We start from the raw sequence: 19756 nt of genomic DNA, 5'->3' as shown, positions 1-19756 counted from the left end.
TAGGGCTGAGACATGGAGTTAGTGCGCAGCTCTTGACCTCTGGCTGGCCACATCTACATCTGAGTGGGATCAGTGAGCACCAGGGCCATCCCCACCTCCAGGCAGAGGCCCGTGCCACCAGGGCCAGCCTGGTGCTGCTTGCTCGTGGTGGGGAGCAGTGGTTCAGGGCCTCCGGGAGGCCGAGCAGGTGAGAGGGCTGGGCCTGTGCGGTCACTTGTGCCCACTCAACCCAGCCCACGCTCCTTCCTAGGGGAGCGCTGGGCCATGGGCTGAGCAGGGAGGGACAAACCTGGGCCAGTGCACCCACACGCCCAGGACCAACGCCTCATCTGAAGCTGAAGCCTGAGGGAAGGGTGCTTTGGGCTAGAGGGAAGGGAGGCAGCCTCTCATCCCAGTCACGAAGAGTGTGAGGCCCCCAGTTTAAGCCCCAGCACTGGCACTAAAAACCAACAACAACAACAAAAAAAAAAACCAGGGAGAACACAGAGTCTAATAAAAACAAGCGGAGCATCTCCAGGCTGTGATGAGCACTGGCCAATTCTCCATGCTGTCCAGTAACAAGTCTCAAAGATTGTCCCTCCCACCCTGAAAGAAGATAGGGCTCTTCCTACTTCTAATGACGGCAGCCCCCAACTTCCTAGGGCCATCTCCAGTGGGGTTTGCTTCTTGCTGGGGCTACCACTTCCCTCGCCCAGCCCTTAGCCAGCTAGACCCCCCCTTCTTACATCACAATGGGGAGCAGGGGAGCTCTGCTCTACTGAAGCCTGGAGGTGCCCCCAGGAAGGGGGGAGTTGCTAAGGGTGGGCTGGCTGTGGGGAAGGGGGCCGCTGAAGAAGAGACTGTAAAAGGATGTTATAAACATCCACACAGAAGAAAGGTTCTCTAGCCCTTCAACCTCCCCACAACCACCACAGCTGAACCAGCCATGGCCTGTGCCTGTAAGCCTATGAGCCAGCATGTAGTAGATGCTCAGTAAACACCACAGTGACCACCAAGGGGGCAGTATGCAATGCTCCCACATCTGCAAGCAGGTGACGGCAGCCTCCTGTCGCAGGAAAGCACAGAGGACAAGCCAGAGCTGAGGAGGCTGCTGGCCTGGGCTGGGGTGGGCTGGGGTGACCCCCAGCTCAAGCTAAAGAAACCGAGGCCCTGCCCTGCTGGGGATGGAGGGAGCCTAGACCTGCCTGTTTTCTGAGCTGACACAAACCTACATTTATAGTTACACAACCCAGTGGAACAGACTCAGCCAAGGTGGGGGTGCGCCTGCTCGGATTTGTGCTTTCAGAGCTTGTCTGCTCCGGGGCAGCCTCTTGAGCCAACATGCCCATTACTCCCTACCTCCCACCACGCCAGGCCGTGCAGTCAGCAGCTGGGGGGAGGGGGAGGGGAGGCTCTCCCCACAGCACTGCTGAGCCAGCAAGGAAAACAGCCCAAAGGAAACCCCCACTTTGGGGGGCTAGGAGAGAGCACCCCCTTTGACAGCTATCCATCCCCCATCCTGCTCTAGCACGCCCCCCTCCTGCCCCGGGGAGGCAAGATCCTGCCCACCTGACTGACTGACTGGCCACTGCCACACAGCCGCTTCTACTGCCAGGGGTTCACATCAGGTCCTTCGGACGCTAACGGCAGGAATAGCACTGAGATCGCCGATTTGCAGGGTGACTGCCCAGGGAGATCCTGGTCTCAGCTCACCCACTGGTAACCTTGCACAAGCCTCTTCACCTCTCCACACCTGTCGGTTTCATCTAACGAGGCTACCTCGCCCCAGCTGGCTTGAAGGTTAAATGAGCTAATATGCCTAAACTGCACAGAAGGGTCTTGCATTTCTAATATATTCTATTAAACACCAAGTCTCCCTTACCTGAAGTGCTTGGGAGCAGAAACTGCTTTTGTATTTCAGGGTTTTGCAGATTTTTGCAATATTTTCACACACACACACACACACACACACACACACACACACACACACAGCTGAACGTCAGACTGTTTTAACTACGATACGTAAGTCATTTTGTGCATGAGATAATCTGTGCACCTGGAGCCTTCTAACCTGCCACATCGCGAGGAGCCTGTCTAGGATGGTGGATTGGGGATTAGGGCCACGCAGGCAGGACTGCTGTCTATCTGTGGTGCTGTGCTCCCAGCACCTGCTCATCCATGTGGGATGAGAGCTGGGTAGCTGAGGGCACAGAGCTGGGTCCGTGGGGGAGGCTGGCACAGCGTGTGACAGGCGGGATGAGCGCGGGCTGCAGTGTGCCCATGACCTTCACCCCACTCAAGTGCAGCCTGTGGCTGCCACGTGGGAATGTTGACCAAAGGGCAACATCTTCCAACTGCCACCCTGATTTTCGTGTGAACCTAACAGATTTAAATGTGGGCCACAGTTAAATAATTCTCCCAGCTACTCAGGAGAATGAGATATGAGGATCTCAGTTCAAAGCCAGCCTGGGCTGGCTCTGAAACTTTTTTTTTTTTTTTTTGTCAGTCATGGGGCTTGAACTCAGGGCCTGGGCACTGCCTCTGAACTCTTTTGCTCAAAGCTAGCGCTCTTACCACTTAGAGCCACAGCACCACTTCCGGTTTTCTGGTGGTTAACTGAAGATAATCTCACAGCCTTTCCTTCCTGTGCTGGCTTTCAAACATGATGCTGAGATCTCAAGCCTCCAAAGTAGCTAGGATTACAGGCCTAAGCCATCACTGTATGTTGAGACTCTTATCTCCAATTAACCACCAGAAAACCAGAAGTGGAGCTGTGGCTTACGTAAGTAGTAGAGCACCAGCCTTAAGCAGAAAAACCTAAGGGACAGCACCAAATCCCTAAATTCAAAGTCCCAGTACCAGTTCACTCACATAAATGCTGGCAACTAATTTGATTTTTAAAGGTAGGCTAATAAATTGAGCTAACACACAACACACAAAAACTAGCTGTTTTTATAACAGTAACCTATCAATAAAATCCACTTACAATTGCATGCAAAAGAGTAAAATGCGGGCTGGGAATATGGCCTCGTGGTAGAGTGCTTGCCTTCTCTACATGAAGCCCTGGGTTCAATTCCTTAACACCACGTATATAGAAAAGGCCAGAAAGGTGCTGTGCCTCAAGTGGTAGAGTGCTAGCCTTGAGGAAAAAAAAAAAAAAAAGAAGCCAGGGACAGTGCTCAGTTCCAGCCCCAGGACTGGCAAAAAAAAAAAAAAAAAAAGTAAAATGCTTAGGAATAAACTTAACTAAGAAGGTGAAAGACTTACATACTGACAACTAGAGAGCATGGCTGGAAGCTCAAAGGAGACACCAGTGAGACATCTGTGTTGAAGAGTTACTGTTAACATTTCAGGGCTGGTGGTCTGGCTCTGGTAGCTCGTTGATCAAATATGCTCAGAGCCCTGGGTTTCGTCCTCAGCACCATCACAGCAGTGCTAAGATTTCAGTAATGCTCAGTGTGTTATCTACAGATATCAAAGTCTTTATCAAAACCTCAGCATTTTCTAGCCAGGCACAGTGGCTCATGCATGCTCAGCTACACAGAGGTATGTAGATCAGGAAGATCGTGGTCCAAAGCTGGCCTAGACGAAAGATACTGAGATTTCCATCTCAGAGAAACAAGCCAGACATGGCGGCAAGCACCAAGAGGCCTCAGTTTCTCAGGAGGTTGGGGGTGGGAGGGTATCATAGTCTGAGCCTGACCCTGAGCAAAAAAGGGGCACACTCTCTGGGATTCATAACCTAAAAGCCAAAAGTTTGGTCCAAGTGGTAGAGTGTCCACCTAACCAAGCGTAAGACCCTGGATTCAAACCCCAGTACTGCCATTTTCTGAAGAAATTAAAAATTCATCCTGAAATTCACATGAAATCTCAAGGAATATGAAGAGGACAGATGACTCCAAAGAAGGAAAAGTCTCACTTCTAACTTGACAGCTTACAGGGCTACAGTAACCAAAGCGGTGAGGGGCCATGCCAGCATGGCACAGCCAGAAACCCCACGTGTACATTCAAATGGCCCGACAGGTGCCAAGATAATCGGCGGATAAAGGCTAGCCTTTTCAACAAGTGGTGCCCAGGAGACTGAATATCCTCACAGCAATCAGCTAGCCCCTTATGCCAGAGACCAAAATTCACTCAAATTGGATCCGAGTCCTAAATGTCATAGACATAAAACCCAAATTCATTAAAAAAAAAACACACAAAAAAATAAACAGGAAATCTTTATAACACTGAATTTGGCAGCAAATTCCCCAATATGGCCTCCAAAACACAGTAAAAGAAACAAATGCCAGGCACCAGTGGCTCAAGCCTGTAATCCTAGCTACTCAAGAGGCTGAGATGTGAGGATCTTGGTTAGAAGCCAATCCAGACAGAAAAGTCCTCATGAGACTCTTATCTCTAATTAACCACTCAAAAAAGCCACAAGTAGAACTGTGGCTCAAAATGGTAGAGCTCTAGCATTCAGCAAAAAAGCTCTGAAGGCAGCACCCAGGCCCTGAGTTCAAGCCCCAGAGACAAAACAAAAACAAATAAAAAATAAAACAATCAAACAAAAAAGGCAGGATGTGGCGGTTAGACCTGCAGTCCCAGCATTGGGAGTCAGAAGCAAGGAGATCCTAACTAAGTTAGAGGCCAGCTTGAACTATATAAAAAGACCTGTCTCAAAAGAACTAAATAAACAAATAGGCTGGTATGTAGTTCAGTGGTAGAGAGTATGTTTGCTTATTAGCACATGTAAGGCTCTGGTTTGAGCTCCAGCACGTTAAAAAAGAAAAAGAAAATCTTGTCATATGCTGCAACATGGAGGAGTCTTGAGATCGTTGTTATTACTATTATTATTATTATTATTATTATCATTATTATTAGTGCCAGGCTTGGGGCTTGAAGTCAGGGCCTGGGCTCTGTCCCTGAGCCTCTCTGCTTAACGTTAGCACTCTACCACTGGAACCACAGTGCCAATTCTGGCTTTTTCTGTTTATGTGGTACAGAGGAATTGAACACAGGCTTCATGCATGCTAGGCAAGCAGTCTACGACTAAGCCACATTCCCAGCCCCGAGGCTGTGATTTTAAGTGAGATCAGCCAGTCATGAAGAACAAACACCATAGAATCCCATAGATTAGAGGCTCCTCTGGTTGTCAGAACTGTGGATCAGCTATCAAGTTCCACCTTTAGTGCAGGAGTGGGAAGGAGTGGGCAGCAGGTAGCCCTGACAGGTTCTCAGAAACCTGGAGCCACAAGGGCACAAGGAGCTCAAGGTCACCTCGACATGCCCAGGGCTGTGGCCACCAACACAGAGAACTAGCCACAGCTGCTCTCCCTCACCTGCCAAGGCCCACTGTGGCCTGGGTCTGCCAGGTACCTGACACTGCAGACCCTTGTGCCCAGGACTCCTGTACCATTAGTGAGAGCCAGCAAAAGTTCCCCAGGATCCCAACAGTGATAGGGCAGCCCCATCCGCCCTGCCAGCTCTGCCTGGGGCAGGAGGCTTCCGGAAACCCTCACCTTTGACCCCTGTCTCTGTGGTCTCCTGACCACTGAGTGGCGTGCCTCAAACTGGAGTCAAGTCTGGCTGCCCCTCTCGGAGCCCTGGCCCCGTGCTAGGCCTCATGGCCTTTTGGGGGTAGGAAGGAGACCATGGCACCCAGGCACCAGGAACACAAAGTGGGGTGTGCCTGATATAGGGGGCTCCTGAGCAAAGCAAACGTGGAACACCAGGTAAGTCAACGTCAGTATCAAACTGCAGCGAGGCTCCGGGAGACAGGAGGACCCGGTACTGCCACACTGTGAGTGGCACCCTGCGAGGTGCTGTGCAGTTTGCTGTCCATGTTCCTGGCCACTCCCCAACAACGATAAAGCCACAGTTATTAGCCAAACACTGAGGACTGGCAAACGATGCTCAGCGGTGACGTCCTATGGTGGGGTCTCTGGCCAGTGGCCCAGCCGGGACTAAACTCTGTTCCCAGGTTTGGATCCCAAACGATGGTAACAGGCTCAGCCACAGCATTAGGGACTCATTGTCTGGTTTATCGCTGCACGGATGAGGAAACTGAGACACAGAGCAGTCAGTAGCCCGGTGGACCATGCCCATGGGGTTGGCCACACAGCTGCAGGTCAGGGCCTGAGAGAGCAGCTCAGAGACCTGGAGCTTCAGGGACTACTCTTTGAGAACTTTCCAGAAGAGAGCTAGCAGTCACTGGTGGTTCACACCTGTAATCTTAGCTACTCAGGAGGCTGAGATCTGAGGATCGCAGTTCAAAGCCAGCCCTGGCAGGAAAATCCACGAGTCTCATATCTCCAATTAACCACCAAAAAAAACCCAGAAGTGGCGCTGTGGCTCAAGTGGTAGAGCACTAGCCTTGACCTGAAGAGCTCAGGGACAGTGCCAAGGCCCAGAGTTCAAGCCCCATGACTGAAAAAAGGAAGAAAGAAAAAGTTCCTGGCTAAAACTTGAGCAAAGAACAGTCTGAATTCCTGAGTCACCCCAGGGTGTTAGGTGAGGCTATGATATCATTTATATGAAAAAGAAATCCCTAAAAACACTGAGTAGATTACCAGACACTAGGGGTTAGGGCAAGTGTGACTTACAGATTTAAAATTAAATATGAATAAAATCATTTAACTCTAAATAACCAAAAATTTTAAAGAGCAAACTTGGGTGGTAAGAACAGCCTGATTAGATAAAGGGATAGGTGCAGCCTCCCTTAATATACGTATGACCACTGGTCTGCCTTAAAAGGGTGAATTTTATAGTCTTGTAAATTCTACCTCACTCAACCAAGCTCTCTACCTCACTCAACCAAGCTCTTCAAAATAGCAATAAACTAGAGCCAAGTACGGGGGTGCAGTCCTGTAATCCCAGCACTGAGAGGGAGGTGGGGGGGGGTCGTTGAGTGTGAAGCTACATGGTGCTATGTGGTGAAGCTCTGTCTGAAAACAAGGGAAACACACTGGTGGAACAGGCAGTATCTCAGGAGCCCACTCCAGGAGGGGCAGAGCTGCTTTGGGCTGAGGGTGTGAGCTGCAGGGGCAGGCCCTGGACCAATACCAGCCCCCCAGGGGCTGGAGCCTGCCTTCACCACCATCCCCACTCAGACCATCCCCACGCACTGGCTGTTCCTTCCACTCAGAAAACCTTCTCCTCTGCAGTGTGCCAGAATGTAGCCACCGGCCTCGGTGTGCGGGTGCCGGTCCTGCAGAGCCCTGTCCTTCTCTCCCCTTTACGGGGCTATAGCAGATGCCCAATCTCCCCCAGGCTAGAGCCTCAAGAGGACAGGAGTCACCCGTACTCCTGTGCCCGGCTCCATGTCCTGATCTAGAGATACACAGACCAGAAGCGCGCCTGAGGCAGGCAGGAGGAATACAGAGCTGGCCAGGAGCTGCCAGTCAGTGGACAGTGAAGTACTGGGGAGAGGGGAGGAGCATGGGGAGGAGCTCTGGAGAAGAGCCAGAAGAAGCTCATGCCAGTGGCTCACACCTGTAATCCCACTCAGGAAGCTGAAATCTGAGTATTGTGGTTCTAAGCCAGCTGAGGCAGAAAAGTCTGTGAGACTCATATCTCCAATGAATCACAGAAAAAGCCAGAAGTGGTGCTGTGGCTCAAGTGGTAGAGTGCTTGCCTTCGGCAAAAAGGAGCATAGGGACAGTGCCCAAGCCCAGAGCTTGAGCCCTGGGACCAACCAAAAAACAGAACACAACACAAAAGGAGACAGAAGAAACGCATGTGCATGTTCTGCCTCCTCTGAGTTGAGCCAAGCCTTGTCCCTTTGCTGGCTCGTTGGCCGCTTCACAGCAGGGCCATCAACAGAGGGCCCAAGTAACATGGAGCAGGGATCAGAGGCCCACCCTCTAGCATCTTCCCCAAGAGGACAGGGGCTCCCATCTATCTGCTGTCATGCCAGTGGGCTGGTGGAGCCCAGGCAGCTGGGCGGTGGCCTCTGACCTGCTCTGCCCATCCCTGCCTCCGAGTACCTGGTTCTGAAGCTGGGTGGATGTGGCTTGCTGGTCACTGTCATGGAGGGCCAGCCTCTCCCGCAGGACCTCCAGCTCCTCCTGAAGCTGGGATTTCTCCTCCTGAAGCTGGGACATGGCCTCCACCATCCTGTGCACCACGGGGGCTGCACCTGGTGACCCCGACAGGCTGGAGCACCTCCCGCTGCCAAAGAGCCGCCCACCTACAAGCAAAGGAGCGGCCCATGAGCAGGGCCTCAGGTCCCGCATGGGCACGGGGCGGGCAGGCGAAGGGCCCATCACAGCAGGGCAGACTGTTGGGGATGGGGAAGAAGGCAAGCAGGGAGTGGGGGCTGGAGGCAGCAGCAGCGGGGGGTCAGAGGGGACCTCCACATCTGCCTCAGAGGAAGTCACTCAGTGGGCAGCTTCAGGGGAGATGGAACTGCCCCAAACCAAGACTGATTCCTCTCAGAGCGAGTTCCAGGACTGAGGGGCCAGGCCCCCCTGCCATGGACAGATGGGCTGAAGGCAATTGCCTCTGGCAAAGGCATTCCACCCAGAAAACACAGGCGTGGGGGAGCCCTAGAGGAGAGGAGGGGCTCCCCAGACGCCCCCTGCAGGAAGTGGTCACCTGTGCACAGAGGGGACAAGGGGAACGTGAGCAAGCGCAACAGACCAGGACAGACAGACCAGCCCACAGGGCAGGAGCAGCCAGGCCAGCTCTGGGGGGGTGACACGCCTGCACGTGGGGACTACACAGGCACAAGGAACGGGGTAAATACCGGGGAGCCGGGCGGGGCCTCAGCCTGAGTCCTCCTCCTCCCACGCCTTCCACTGTCCTGTCACCAGGGGCAAGAAAGAAGACAGACAGATGGACAAAGGAAGAAGACACAGAATCAAGGCCCGTGAGCTGCTAGTGGGGCCTGGGGCGCTAGTCATAGCCTGCTCCCAGAGTGCCAAGAACGAGCCTGGGCCCCTGTAGGTGGGGGAGCTGGGAGCAGTTCGGGGGAGGGGGGACAAGGATGGCCCCTCAAAGCTTCTCAGAGCGAAGCGCGCAAGGGGGTAGATGCTGGCCAGTAAGCCCACCTACCTGGTTTTCTTGGGGGTGATAAGGGAACACCTGTGCCTAAGGGCAGGCAACAAGGAGGCCTGGGTCTGCAGAGCCCCGTGAGAGCAGCAGGGGGCAGAGTGGGAGTAGTGGCTGCAGTTGGAGAGGACAGAACAGTCCCAGCAAGGACTGGGAGGGTGGGTGGGGACAGGAGGAACATGGTGTGGGGGGGGGGGGGCAGCTTGCTCCATCCCTTTCCGGAGAGCTCTGAGCTGGACCCACAAAGCTCCCCCCAGGGTAGAGAGTGGACAGGACACTTGCTGACCAGTGAGCCCTCTGCTTAGACAGTGACCCTGTGTGGCCTGCATGTGACCCAGTATACTAGTCACACACAACTGGCCGAGCTCCTGTGATCTGTTCTAGAGAGTGTGAGGGCAGACAGATGCTTCCAGGCCCACACACGGGGCTACCACGGGAGCTGGGTGACAAGCATGGCCCTCCACAGACTGCTGCCGTGTGGTACAGAATGCTCTGGACTCCACCCCAGAGAGGGCCACCTCCGCCCCTCCAGAGGCCTGCAGGAAGGGTCCCATGGGGGCTTCCCATGGGAAATGGGGACAGTGTGTCTGATCCAGGAGTCAGCCCTGAGGAAGAAGCCTAGGCGACCAGAGGCGGGACACACAGGCCTCTGGGAGCCCCATCGTTCAGGACACAGCTCCCAAGGCAGAAAGCTCTGACCTGCCTGGACCCCATCCCAGTGGGACTCAACAAAACCTCAGCATGGTGCCGGGAGTTGAAAGTCGGGGCCTGTGGGCCCTAGAAGGGGGGAAGATCCAGCAAAAGCTAAGGGAGATCCAAGCAGGGAAAGGGAGGAGGAGGACAAAGTGAGACCTAGGGGTGACACTCGCCACCCCAGAGGGCTGTGTCCAAAGGTGCCAGCCATCACAGGACCTGGGGCTCCAGGAGGGTGGGCAGGCCAGGCCTCCCCGCTAATGAGAGCTGGGGTGACCCTCAGCCAGACCCCCACACCTGCCCTGAACCCAAGCCGGAAGACACAGTTGGGGCTCAGCTTAGAGGAGGGAGCAGCCACACCCAGGAGCCAGCAAGTTCACACACACAGGTCAACATGGAGCAACTGCCAGACCAGTGTTTTCCTCTGTGGCTCCTGGCCTCCCTGGGTGCCCCAAGATGCTCCCTTCCCAGGGCTCATTGGGCTTGGAGAAATCCTGGCACAGATCCCCTAGACTACAAAGGGGTCCACAGAATCTTCTAGAACCAGGCAGCCGCTGGGAGCCAAGGCAGAACAGTGCAGCACTGCCAGGGAAGAGCGGTGCCACCAGCTCCTTTTCCTCAGTCCTCAGGCAGCAGAATCAGAGCCCTGTCCTGTGGGGCGGGGGGGGGGGGCAGGGGGAAGGGGGGCCTCTGGACCCCCGGGGGCCAGGACACAGAGAGAACAAGTAAGCCAGGCCTCTCTGCAGACCGTGGTGGCGTCTGGGAGGCTGCCACCCATGCCCTGCTTTTGACAGGCACCCAGAAAAGACAAAAAAAAGTAGGGAAATCCAACTCCAGCCCCAGCTGGCCAAGGCTTCTTATCACTGGGTGGGGCCCGGGTGGCCCTGGCAGGGGCTGGGGGATGAGGGAGGGACAGACAGCACTGCCCCTGGCTGGACCGGGGAGCAGAGGCTGGGACCGCAAACGCGTGCACGGTCTGGCCCGGCCGCCTCCAAGTGGGGAAGACAGGGCGTGGGGACAGCTGGGACTCCGTGCTGGCTTGGCCAGCGTGTGCCAGGCCCATGGGCTGTGACCTCCTTTACCTGTTTTCTCTACATTCATTCTGCCACCAGCTTCCGGGGCCTCTCGGTCCCGCCTGGGGGCTGGCCTCTTCGGGAGCTTGTCTTCTTTTGTCCCCTGACTCTTGCTTTCGCACCCCTTGTCCTGCAGGGCCCGCTGCCAAGACACAATCAGAATCCTCACATGAAGGGGACGGAGCTAGGGAGGGGATGCTCTCCAGCAGGGGTGAGGCCCTCGTGCTAGCTGGGGTGGACAGGAGCCCTCCTCTGTGCAGGGAGGGGACGATGAGATCCCACAGCAAGCCGCGGTCCCACTGTAGTTGCTGCCGCCTCTTGGTATATGGCCCGGCCTGCAGAGGGCAGCCCCAGTCCACCCCTGCCTCCTTTAGTCCCCACCCCGTGGGGCTACTCAGACTCCTGGCCAAGGGGAAACAGAACCAAAGGAAGCTGGGGAGCTACTGCCCAGGGGACAGGCAGAAGAGAGGGGGTGGGTGGGCTTCGTCCAGAGACATCACACAGCTCACCCAAGACGATGCCAGGAATGCGGGAGAACAGCCTAGGAAGGGCAGTGCATGAAAGTCACCACGGAGGAGCTAAAGGAGCCACCCGGAGAGTAAGAGATGGGTGATGACGGAGCGTCTGGGGGCAGAACCCAGCACCGGTTCAACTCCGAGACAGGAAGGGACGAAGAGAAACGGGGGCCCCTCCCTCCACATCAGCCTCTTACTGCACCTTCAGTTTTCCTCCTTATAAAACAATCTCATTTTGTTTGTTGTTTAAAGTCCTGGGCAGGTGTCTGGGATAAGAGGTAGAAGACAAGTCTTATGTGGCTTTGTATCCTCTATATTCAAAACAAAGAGAAGCATGTTGTTGTTGTTTTGTCAGTCCTGGGGCTTGAACTCAGGGCCTGGGCACTGTCCCTGAGCCTCTTTAGTTCAAGGCAAGCACTCTACCATTTGAGTCACAGCGCCATTTCTGGCCTTTTCTGTTTATGTGGTACTGAGGAATCGAACCCAGGGCTTCATGCATACTAGGCAAGCGCTCTACCACTAAGGCACATTCCCAGCCCAAGTATTATGCTTATAAAAACAAAAACAAAAAAAACAAAAAAAACCCCACTCAACCCAGGCACCAGTGGCTCACAGTTATAAGTATGGCTACTCAGGAGAGTAAGATCTGAAGGATCTCAACTTGAGGCCAGCAAAGTTCACTAGACTCTTCAAACCAGCCGGCAAAAAGCAGGGCTAGGCATAGCTCAAATGGTAAGGCACACACCAAGAACGCAAGCCCTCAGGACAAGAGAAACACAAAGAACTCAGCCTGAAATGAGAGCCGATGGGGGAGGTAGCTGTCACCTGCATTGTGTGGCTATGAGCAGATCCACAGCTCCTCCTCTCATCTAGGAACAGTAACCACCACCTCCCAGCACAAAGACAGCAACAGGAGACGAGGACATGACCATCATAACGTTGCTGTCCTCTTCCTTGTTCCTTTGCACATTAAAAAGCCAATCAAAAGTTGTCAAGAATTGAAAAGTGGCCTGAGTGGGCCATCGAGTCGGCCATCCTTTCCTCCTGGCCCTCCCTCCCCTCTAGTACTTAAGACAATTCCCCGTGACTTTATTCTGTCCTCAATCCTTCCACCAACTCCTACCCCATTACAACCATGCTCGCTGGAGGTGACAGCAACAGCAGTACCTGGAAGTTTCTATTTGCCAACTGACTGGAGCAAAGGTTACACTATTTCTGGGCTGCGGGCTGAGGGACTAGAAGGGCAGGGGACCTGGGAGGCTGGGGATTTCTGCACAGCCTCTGGGACAGGGCAGTATGGCACGTTTTCGCTACTGGAGCAGAGGCTGGGGGGTCACCACGTGTGACCCCCCCAGATCACCTCACCTCTACGTTGCTAGCCCTGCTGCACCGGTAAACAGAAACCTGGAAGGATGTGAACTTGAAAGTGGTAGCTGGCGGCAGCTTCTGAGCTGAATCCTTAGCAGATCTGCTGACCTACAGCCATGGCACAACACCCCGTAATCAAAACTCAAGAACAGAGCCACCACCCAGCTGGGGGCTGGAGGCTCCTGACCACAGTCTCCCAATTTAACTACCAGGGGCTCTAGTCAGGGCTAAGAACAGCTCTTTAACCCTCCTCTCACCAGAGCCGCTCTCTTCCCAGACCTCTCAGATCTAATGAGGAAGACCTTCTCGTTTGCAGAAGTACATGAGAAACACTGCAAAGGAAACTGCCTAGGAAACACTGCAAAACCCAAGGCGGTCTCCAGAAACAGCAACTGTGACCCTACCCAGATCAGGGGCCCCAAGACCTAGGTTTGCCCCAGTCGGGGTACATATGAAGTTCTCTGTGTTCCCCAATGGAACTGCCTTGCCACTCGGATCTGTGTGTAGGGATGTGGTGGGTCTCTCAGCCACCCCCTTATCAGGGGGTCTCAGCAACACCCCAAATAACCCTGGTACTTCACGCTCTGCCACTGGTTTGTGATCATCGGGTGGCTCTCTGGCGCCCCCACTAGACAGCATGGCTCATTTCTCTCCTTCCCTCTATGGCTAGGCCTGTGCTCCGGGCATGGGCACGCAGTAGGCACTTCCTGAGCACTGCTGAAAACCCGGCTGCCCCGAGAACATTCAAAGCCACCGCGGTGCTGAAGTTTACGGAGCTCACTGCAGTCAGGAACAGCACAGGGGAACAGGAAGAAAAATTAATTATTTTTGCAGTGCTAGGGATGGAACCCAGGGCTTCGAGAATGCTAGGCAGACCTCCATCACCATGCTACGTGCACAACCCAATAGTGATTTATGGTTAATCCTCAAGTAGAATAGTATGCAGTAGTTCAAAAGTATAATGTCTTCTATACACTGATGGACATAGGACAGCTCTTGGGGGAAAGAACCAATTACAGAGTAGCATGTAGAAATAACAGAAGTCATAGGAACATAATTAAGAGGTTGTCTCAAAAACATAAACACCAAACCCTTCATGGGGGATTTGTTCAAAGATAGAAGACCACAACTGAGGGTATTTAGTTTGGAGAGACTTTATCTCTGCACAGTGATTTCTTAATGCCATGGTTTATAAAGTTAGTTGTGTTTGGGGGTTTTAGGTCCCAGCTCACTCTGTGACCAAGCAGCAAGTTACTTCACCTTTCTGAGCTTCCATTCTTTTACCCACACAACTCAGAAGAATACCTTTATCTTGAGATTTAGGAGATTAAGAGAAGCAATTAGATGCTCAACACCTGTATTCAGGGACAGCAATCAGTGAGCAGTAATCACTGCAACTATTTTTATGTGCTGCTTTCTACAACCAAGCACACACATAGAGCTCAAAGACATGCCTAGTGAAAATCAATGATAAGTCGGGTACGGGGGCTCAAGCCTGCAATCCTAGCTACTCAGGAAGCTGAGATGGGAGGATCACAGTTCATAGCCAGCTGCACAGACATATTAGAGAGATGTTTATCTCCAATTCACCAACAAAAAATAAAATAAAAGAAAAGAAACAACAACAACAAAAATAAAACTAAACTAAAAAAAAGAGGCAGCCATGAACAAAAAAAAGCCAAGCTAGAGGCCCAGAGTTGTTCAAGGCCCTGTGACAGCTGAACACATAGAAAGTCAGTGGTAACTGCAAGAGGAAGGAACCGGGGTACTGGTAAAGCCCCATGTAGCTGTGATTCGCACTTCAAACAAGAAAATGTGAGCATGGTCCTGGGACTCACAGGCCAGGGCCAGAGCAGACGCAAACAGCTCCCCACATGGGCCTGTTCTCCCAGCGCCTCCTCCCTCTGCCCATCTCAGCTTCCCACCTCAACACCTCAGCCAGGGCGTGGCTCAGAGGCCGGGTCACCTCCCCAGAGATCTGCCAGGGAGATAGCTGAGGAAGCCAACTGCTGCACACAGGATGGGACACAAGGCGCCCCACATCCATGCACGTCGGGGGAGCTGGCACCTTCCGGTGCATACCCCCCAACCACACACACACACACACACACACACACACACACACACACACACACACACGCTGAGGGCCCCTGTGCTTACCTGTACAGTCAGGTAGAGCCTGTGGGGACTTCCCGGGCCTGCCCAGTCCACGCTGAGGGCTCTGCACTGCCCCAGGGCCGGGCGAGCAGCGATTCGGGTGCTGGGATCCTCGTCACCGCCGACCTGGGTGTCTTTTCCACGCCCTGTCCCAGCAGAGAGAGGTCAGTGAGACTCTGGCCACGGACCACTGGCCAGGGCTAGGGTGAGCCCAGCTTTTATACCCTGCTGTGGCCCGGGGAACTGTGATCAGCAGGACATTCCTCCCCCCCCCCCCCACCTGCCTCACATGCCTGTTACACACGAAGGCACTGGGGCAGGCTCTAGGCTCCTTTGCCAAATGCCCCGCTGAGACCACCAAGAGACCCCTCTGAGGGCACCAAGATACCTCTGGGGGGCTCCCCTCCTGAATAGTGGCTCTGGGGACCCCCACCCCACTTGCTTAGCAGCACTCTATGGAAAGCAGCTGGAAGCCAATGCCAGCAGTGAGGTGCATGCACCCCAGGGCTGTGGTTTCATTACCCAAGCTGCCTCTAGGTGGCAATTTCTGCCCAACCTTTATTAAGATCAAAACCCAGGCTGGTGGCCTGGTTCCTGCTCTCACCAAAAGTACACCCAGAGAGCCAGCTGAACTGAGCCCCCGTGGGCCTTGGCACCTGCTCTGCGGACGGTCGTGACACCCCCACTGCAGCCAGAACAGGGCAGGGAAGTGGGCAAACTGCAGGGCCAAGGTCCTGGGGTGGATCAAGGCCAGGCACTGGGCCCAGTGCTTTCTGGATCCTCAGTGCGTTTGTCTGGAAGCTGGGGACAATAAACTGACCACACTGCCCTCAGGGGAGGCTTGAATGAGATCAAACACAGAAGGTAACCACTCCGTGCCAAGACAAAGTGCCTACTCGGTGCCAAGCCAAGCACGCAGGAAGTGGCCAGCACAGGCCATCAGGGTGACAATCTAATGTGCTCATCACATTAGAGAACATTCTTCTGTCTCACAGCTAAAAAACCAGATGATCAACGATGTGCTCCGTCACAGCCAGCACTCAAATCCCCTGTGCCAACTGACTCTTGCCATCTGCCGCTCTTAGGATGTCCATAAGGGAGAAGTGGGCGGGGGTCTCGGGGTGGGGGGAGGAGGGGCTCAGGGCTGAGACCCTCCCCTGGGCCAGGCACTGGACCTGCATTCCATACAGGGTGTTTTATTTGACCTTTGTTTACAAGCTTTTATAGCAGACAAAAGTCAGCTGGGTTCTGGTGGCTCACGCCTGAAATCCTAACTACTCTGGAGGCTGAGATCTGAGGACCACAGTTCAAAGCCAGCCCACGCATCTCCAATGAGCCACCAGAAAACCAGAAGTAGCACCATGGCTCAAGGTGGTAGAGCACTAACCTTGAGCAAAAGCACTCAGGGACAGCACCCAGGCCCTGAATTCAAGCCCCACAACCACCACAAACAACAACAAGAAAAGGTAGGCAAAAGTCTATGTGTCATTATACCAATTTCAAAGACCTATACATGCCCATATGAGTACCTGTACATGCACATACACACAAACACATGAATATAACTGGAAATATGCAATATGCTCAATGACATATTTGTATGTTTTCCAAGAGGAAATGCTACTGCTTTTTTTTTTAACCAGATAAGCCATCCTCATATCATATTTATATACTCTTTAGGACAGCTCATGGGGGTGGGCGGGGAAAACCATCTGCCCCCTTCAGATGACCAGGTCTCCCTGATCACAAGCCCCAGCTGTTTCTAGAGACCCCAGGATCACCCCCCAGCCTGGCTCTGGTGCTGGGGAGAAGCCAGTGCCATCCCCTGGCAAGCACAAAAGCTGGGAGACCTTGGAAGGCACTGCTGTGACCACCACTGAAGGAGCAAATGTGGAGGAGGAAAGCAGAAGTGTGCCGTGCCTCAGTTTCTCTTTCTGTACACTGATGGGTTTAGACCTGAGAATGGCCCAGAGGGATAGACTGGTAATCTGATCCTCTTTCCCTACAGCTCAGAAGCCAAAGACAGCAAACCCCTGGAGTCCAGTGGGCCTGGAGAGCCATCTCCCAACACAACCAGGGCCATCTGACCAAGCTGGCAGAGGCAGGAGAAGGTCTGCCGACAACCCAGCTCTCACCGGCAATCAGAGACGCTGCTCCCGCCTCCACCTTCAGAGTACCTGGGACATGACCCAGAAAAGGGGAGCTGGCACTGACAGCTCCCCAGGGGACAGCAGGGAACCACACACGGGACCCTCTCCCGGCACACCTGCTGTCTGGGACTCTACAGAAGCCACCAGGGGCGGTCGCAGGGCTAAGCGGGAGCACAGGGCACCCACATCCCGCCAGAGTCCACGCCTCACACCAGCCCAGTGCCACACAGGGCTCCCAGCCGGGCTGCCACTTCACCTACCTTGTTTACCAGCCTCTAGCAGAGACCGGTGAGCCCCTGGCAAGATCGCGGAGTCGCCCCTGACCTGGCTGAGCCGGGGAGAACGTGGCTGCTTCCCCTGCGCTGCAGACTGTTAAAAAGTTTAACCCGCATCCAGCTTTGCCCTCCTCCAGGGCAGGGCGCAGGGTAGGAGCTCTGGGAGATGGACGCCCGCCCAGCCCTGGGCTGCCGGCTACCCTGTAATTACCTGACAGCTCTGAGTTTAGGAACCGAGAAACCTCAGTCTCATCTCTGGGATCTGGAGGAAGGAAGGGAAATAAAGAGGCATTTTAAAAATGCGGACTCACCAGTTCTCAACCTCCCCGGGCCGGTGTGTGGGAAAGGGCGGGCAGCCGGACTGGCTGGGGCGGGGCGAGCCATCCCCAGCTCGGGCTCCGGGGCTCGGCCCACTCTCCACAGGCCCCGCAGCGAGGGCGTGGCTCCCAGGTTCCACGTCCTGCGAGAGGGGACCATGGCCCGGGGCACGGCGGCCTCCTCTGGGGTCCGAGCAGCCTGTGGAACAGAGCAAGAGGAGACGAGCTTGAAGAGGATCTGGCCAGCGTCCCCCAGGAAGCCCTAGGTTCAGAAAGGGAAATGGGCCCTGACTTCATGGTGAGGGTGCTCATTACTAAGTCCTGAAGTGGACTTAGGGAATGTCTGCCATGTGCTACCAAGATCGCTGGGAGGGGCACATGCCAGGTCAGAACCCCACAGAGGAAGCGCCAGGAGCCCGCAGCACCCTAGTGGTAAGTCTAAATTCTTTTTCTCTAAGACATCGCATTTTCTAATTGTACTCTGTGGCGTGCTTAATTAACCCTTAGCCTCTACGCTCCTCTGACCCAGGCCTGTGGCCCAATGGAGAATGCTCCATTAGCTTGCACTGAAGAGGGGCTCCTTAGGGACCGTGGCTGCACTACATTGGGTTTATTCACAGCAAATTCTCTTACACACTTGGGGTAGCCTCCACTCTGCACCCGGGGTGGGGCAGACAACCTGCCAGGAGTGAGATGCAAAGATTCATGCTAGGAACCCACCAGGGATCCTCTTTGATCTGGAGAAAGCTGGCTTCAGAGCTCCAGGTCAGAAGAGAGATACCACCTAAGAGTCAGCAAACCTCACAATGTGAATAGGAGGTGTGGAGACTGGAGATATGAGCCGGGCACCAGAAGGTGGTGTGGAAATGGAGGTGAGGTGGAAAGCACTTTAGGAGTAGAAAGCCGTGTGGAAGCCAGCCTTCACTGCACAAGATTTGGGGGGGGGAAGGGGTTGTGTTCTGAGACAGGGTCTTACTATATAGTACAGGCAGCCTCAAACCACAATCCTCCCCCTTATTGCACAAGCCTTTATTGAGCACCGACTGTGTGCAAAGCAGCTCTGCAAGTATTCAAACTAAGCTATAATCCTGTATCAGCCAGTGGCACCCACAACAGAACTGAAGTCAGGTCTGAGAGGCAACTCAGACTGTTGTTTTCATACTGAGTTGGAGCTGGTCCTGGTGGCACATGTTTATAATTCCAGCACTCAGAAAGCTGGACCAGGAAGATCATGCATTTGATACCAACCTAACCTATAAAGTGTGTTCAAGGATAGCCTGAGTAATATGGTAAAATGACCACCACAGAAAAAAAAAAACAAATTGGGGGCAGCCAAATCCTTCCTCTGGAGCTACCTGGGTTGTGGACCAGTTTCCTCATTGCTCACTAAGGTGAGTACTTCCTGTCTGCCAGCAAAAATCAGCTGCCAGAACAGGGCCTACCTCCCTCTGGCCTGCTTGGGCTCACCACACCTAACCCCCTAGCCCACAGCCTGGGGCTACAGCCTCACCAGAGGCTTATTAGCTGAAAGTCCTGAAGGAAACATACAAAAAGTTCTGAAGCCCAGAAGAGAGGTCAGGTTAGACATCAAGACTCAGAACTAAGGGCTGGGCACAAAAACACTGTCAAAGGTTAAGAATGCAATCAACAAAGGTTGGGCAAGAAGAGGAGCACCGGGGGAGGACTCCCTGCCCTGCGTGGGAAGAGGAGCTGGAGAAGGAAGGTCAGGAAGGTGACAGGTGCCCAGGCACATGCAGAGTCCTCAGAAGTCACCAGAGGGCACATGGAAAGGGGAGGATGGGCAGATCAAAGTGTAATACAGGTAGAAAGCTAGGCACAAGGGGCTCACGCCTACCTATAATTCTAGCTACACAGGAGGCTGAGATAGGAGGCTTATGGTTCAAAGCCTGCCAGAGCAATTAACTACCAAAAAGCAGGAATTGGAGCCCTGGCTCCAAGAGTACCAGCTTTGAGTAAAATAACTCGGCGTCAGTATAACTCGGCGTCAGTGCCCTTGTCCCTAATTCAAGCCCCCATACCAGCACATGCGTGTGCACCCACACACACAAAGCTCTCACATACACACACACACACATACACAGAAAACTCTGGAACAGTTTAAGAGGGGTGAAGGATTCCAAGCAAGTCAAAGGCTTCTTGGTCTAGGAAGGCTGAAAAGCAGGTGAGAGCCAG

The 19756-nt window shown here is 53.9% G+C and overlaps 1 protein-coding gene and 1 long non-coding RNA gene across 8 annotated transcripts in view; one reads left to right on the top strand and one right to left on the bottom strand.

Annotated features, from left to right (window-relative positions):
- Kifc3 (kinesin family member C3) overlaps window positions 1–19756 on the bottom strand; it is a 71070-nt gene that overhangs the window by 11221 nt on the left and 40093 nt on the right. For 4 of the 7 annotated variants that reach the window (XM_048355488.1, XM_048355490.1, XM_048355489.1 and 1 more), the window contains exons 2-5: window positions 17558–17762; window positions 14825–14967; window positions 10791–10923; window positions 7950–8152 (exon numbers count right to left, since the gene is read on the bottom strand). In XM_048355488.1, the coding sequence (XP_048211445.1) occupies window positions 7950–8152; window positions 10791–10923; window positions 14825–14967; window positions 17558–17762 (684 nt within the window). Of the gene's footprint in view, window positions 1–7949; window positions 8153–10790; window positions 10924–14824; window positions 14968–17231; window positions 17361–17457; window positions 17509–17557; window positions 17763–19756 lie in introns of those variants that run through there. The other 3 variants (XM_048355491.1, XM_048355494.1, XM_048355492.1) reach the window with 3 other exon arrangements.
- LOC125358393 lies at window positions 118–17325 on the top strand. Its single transcript, XR_007212301.1, has 3 exons — window positions 118–131; window positions 6467–6474; window positions 17192–17325. It is a non-coding gene; the product is annotated as an uncharacterized LOC125358393 (long non-coding RNA).

Source organism: Perognathus longimembris, chromosome 10 (genome assembly GCF_023159225.1).
Source record: "Perognathus longimembris pacificus isolate PPM17 chromosome 10, ASM2315922v1, whole genome shotgun sequence".
NCBI lineage: Eukaryota > Metazoa > Chordata > Mammalia > Rodentia > Heteromyidae > Perognathus > Perognathus longimembris.
This window is presented reverse-complemented; position numbering and strand designations above follow the sequence as displayed.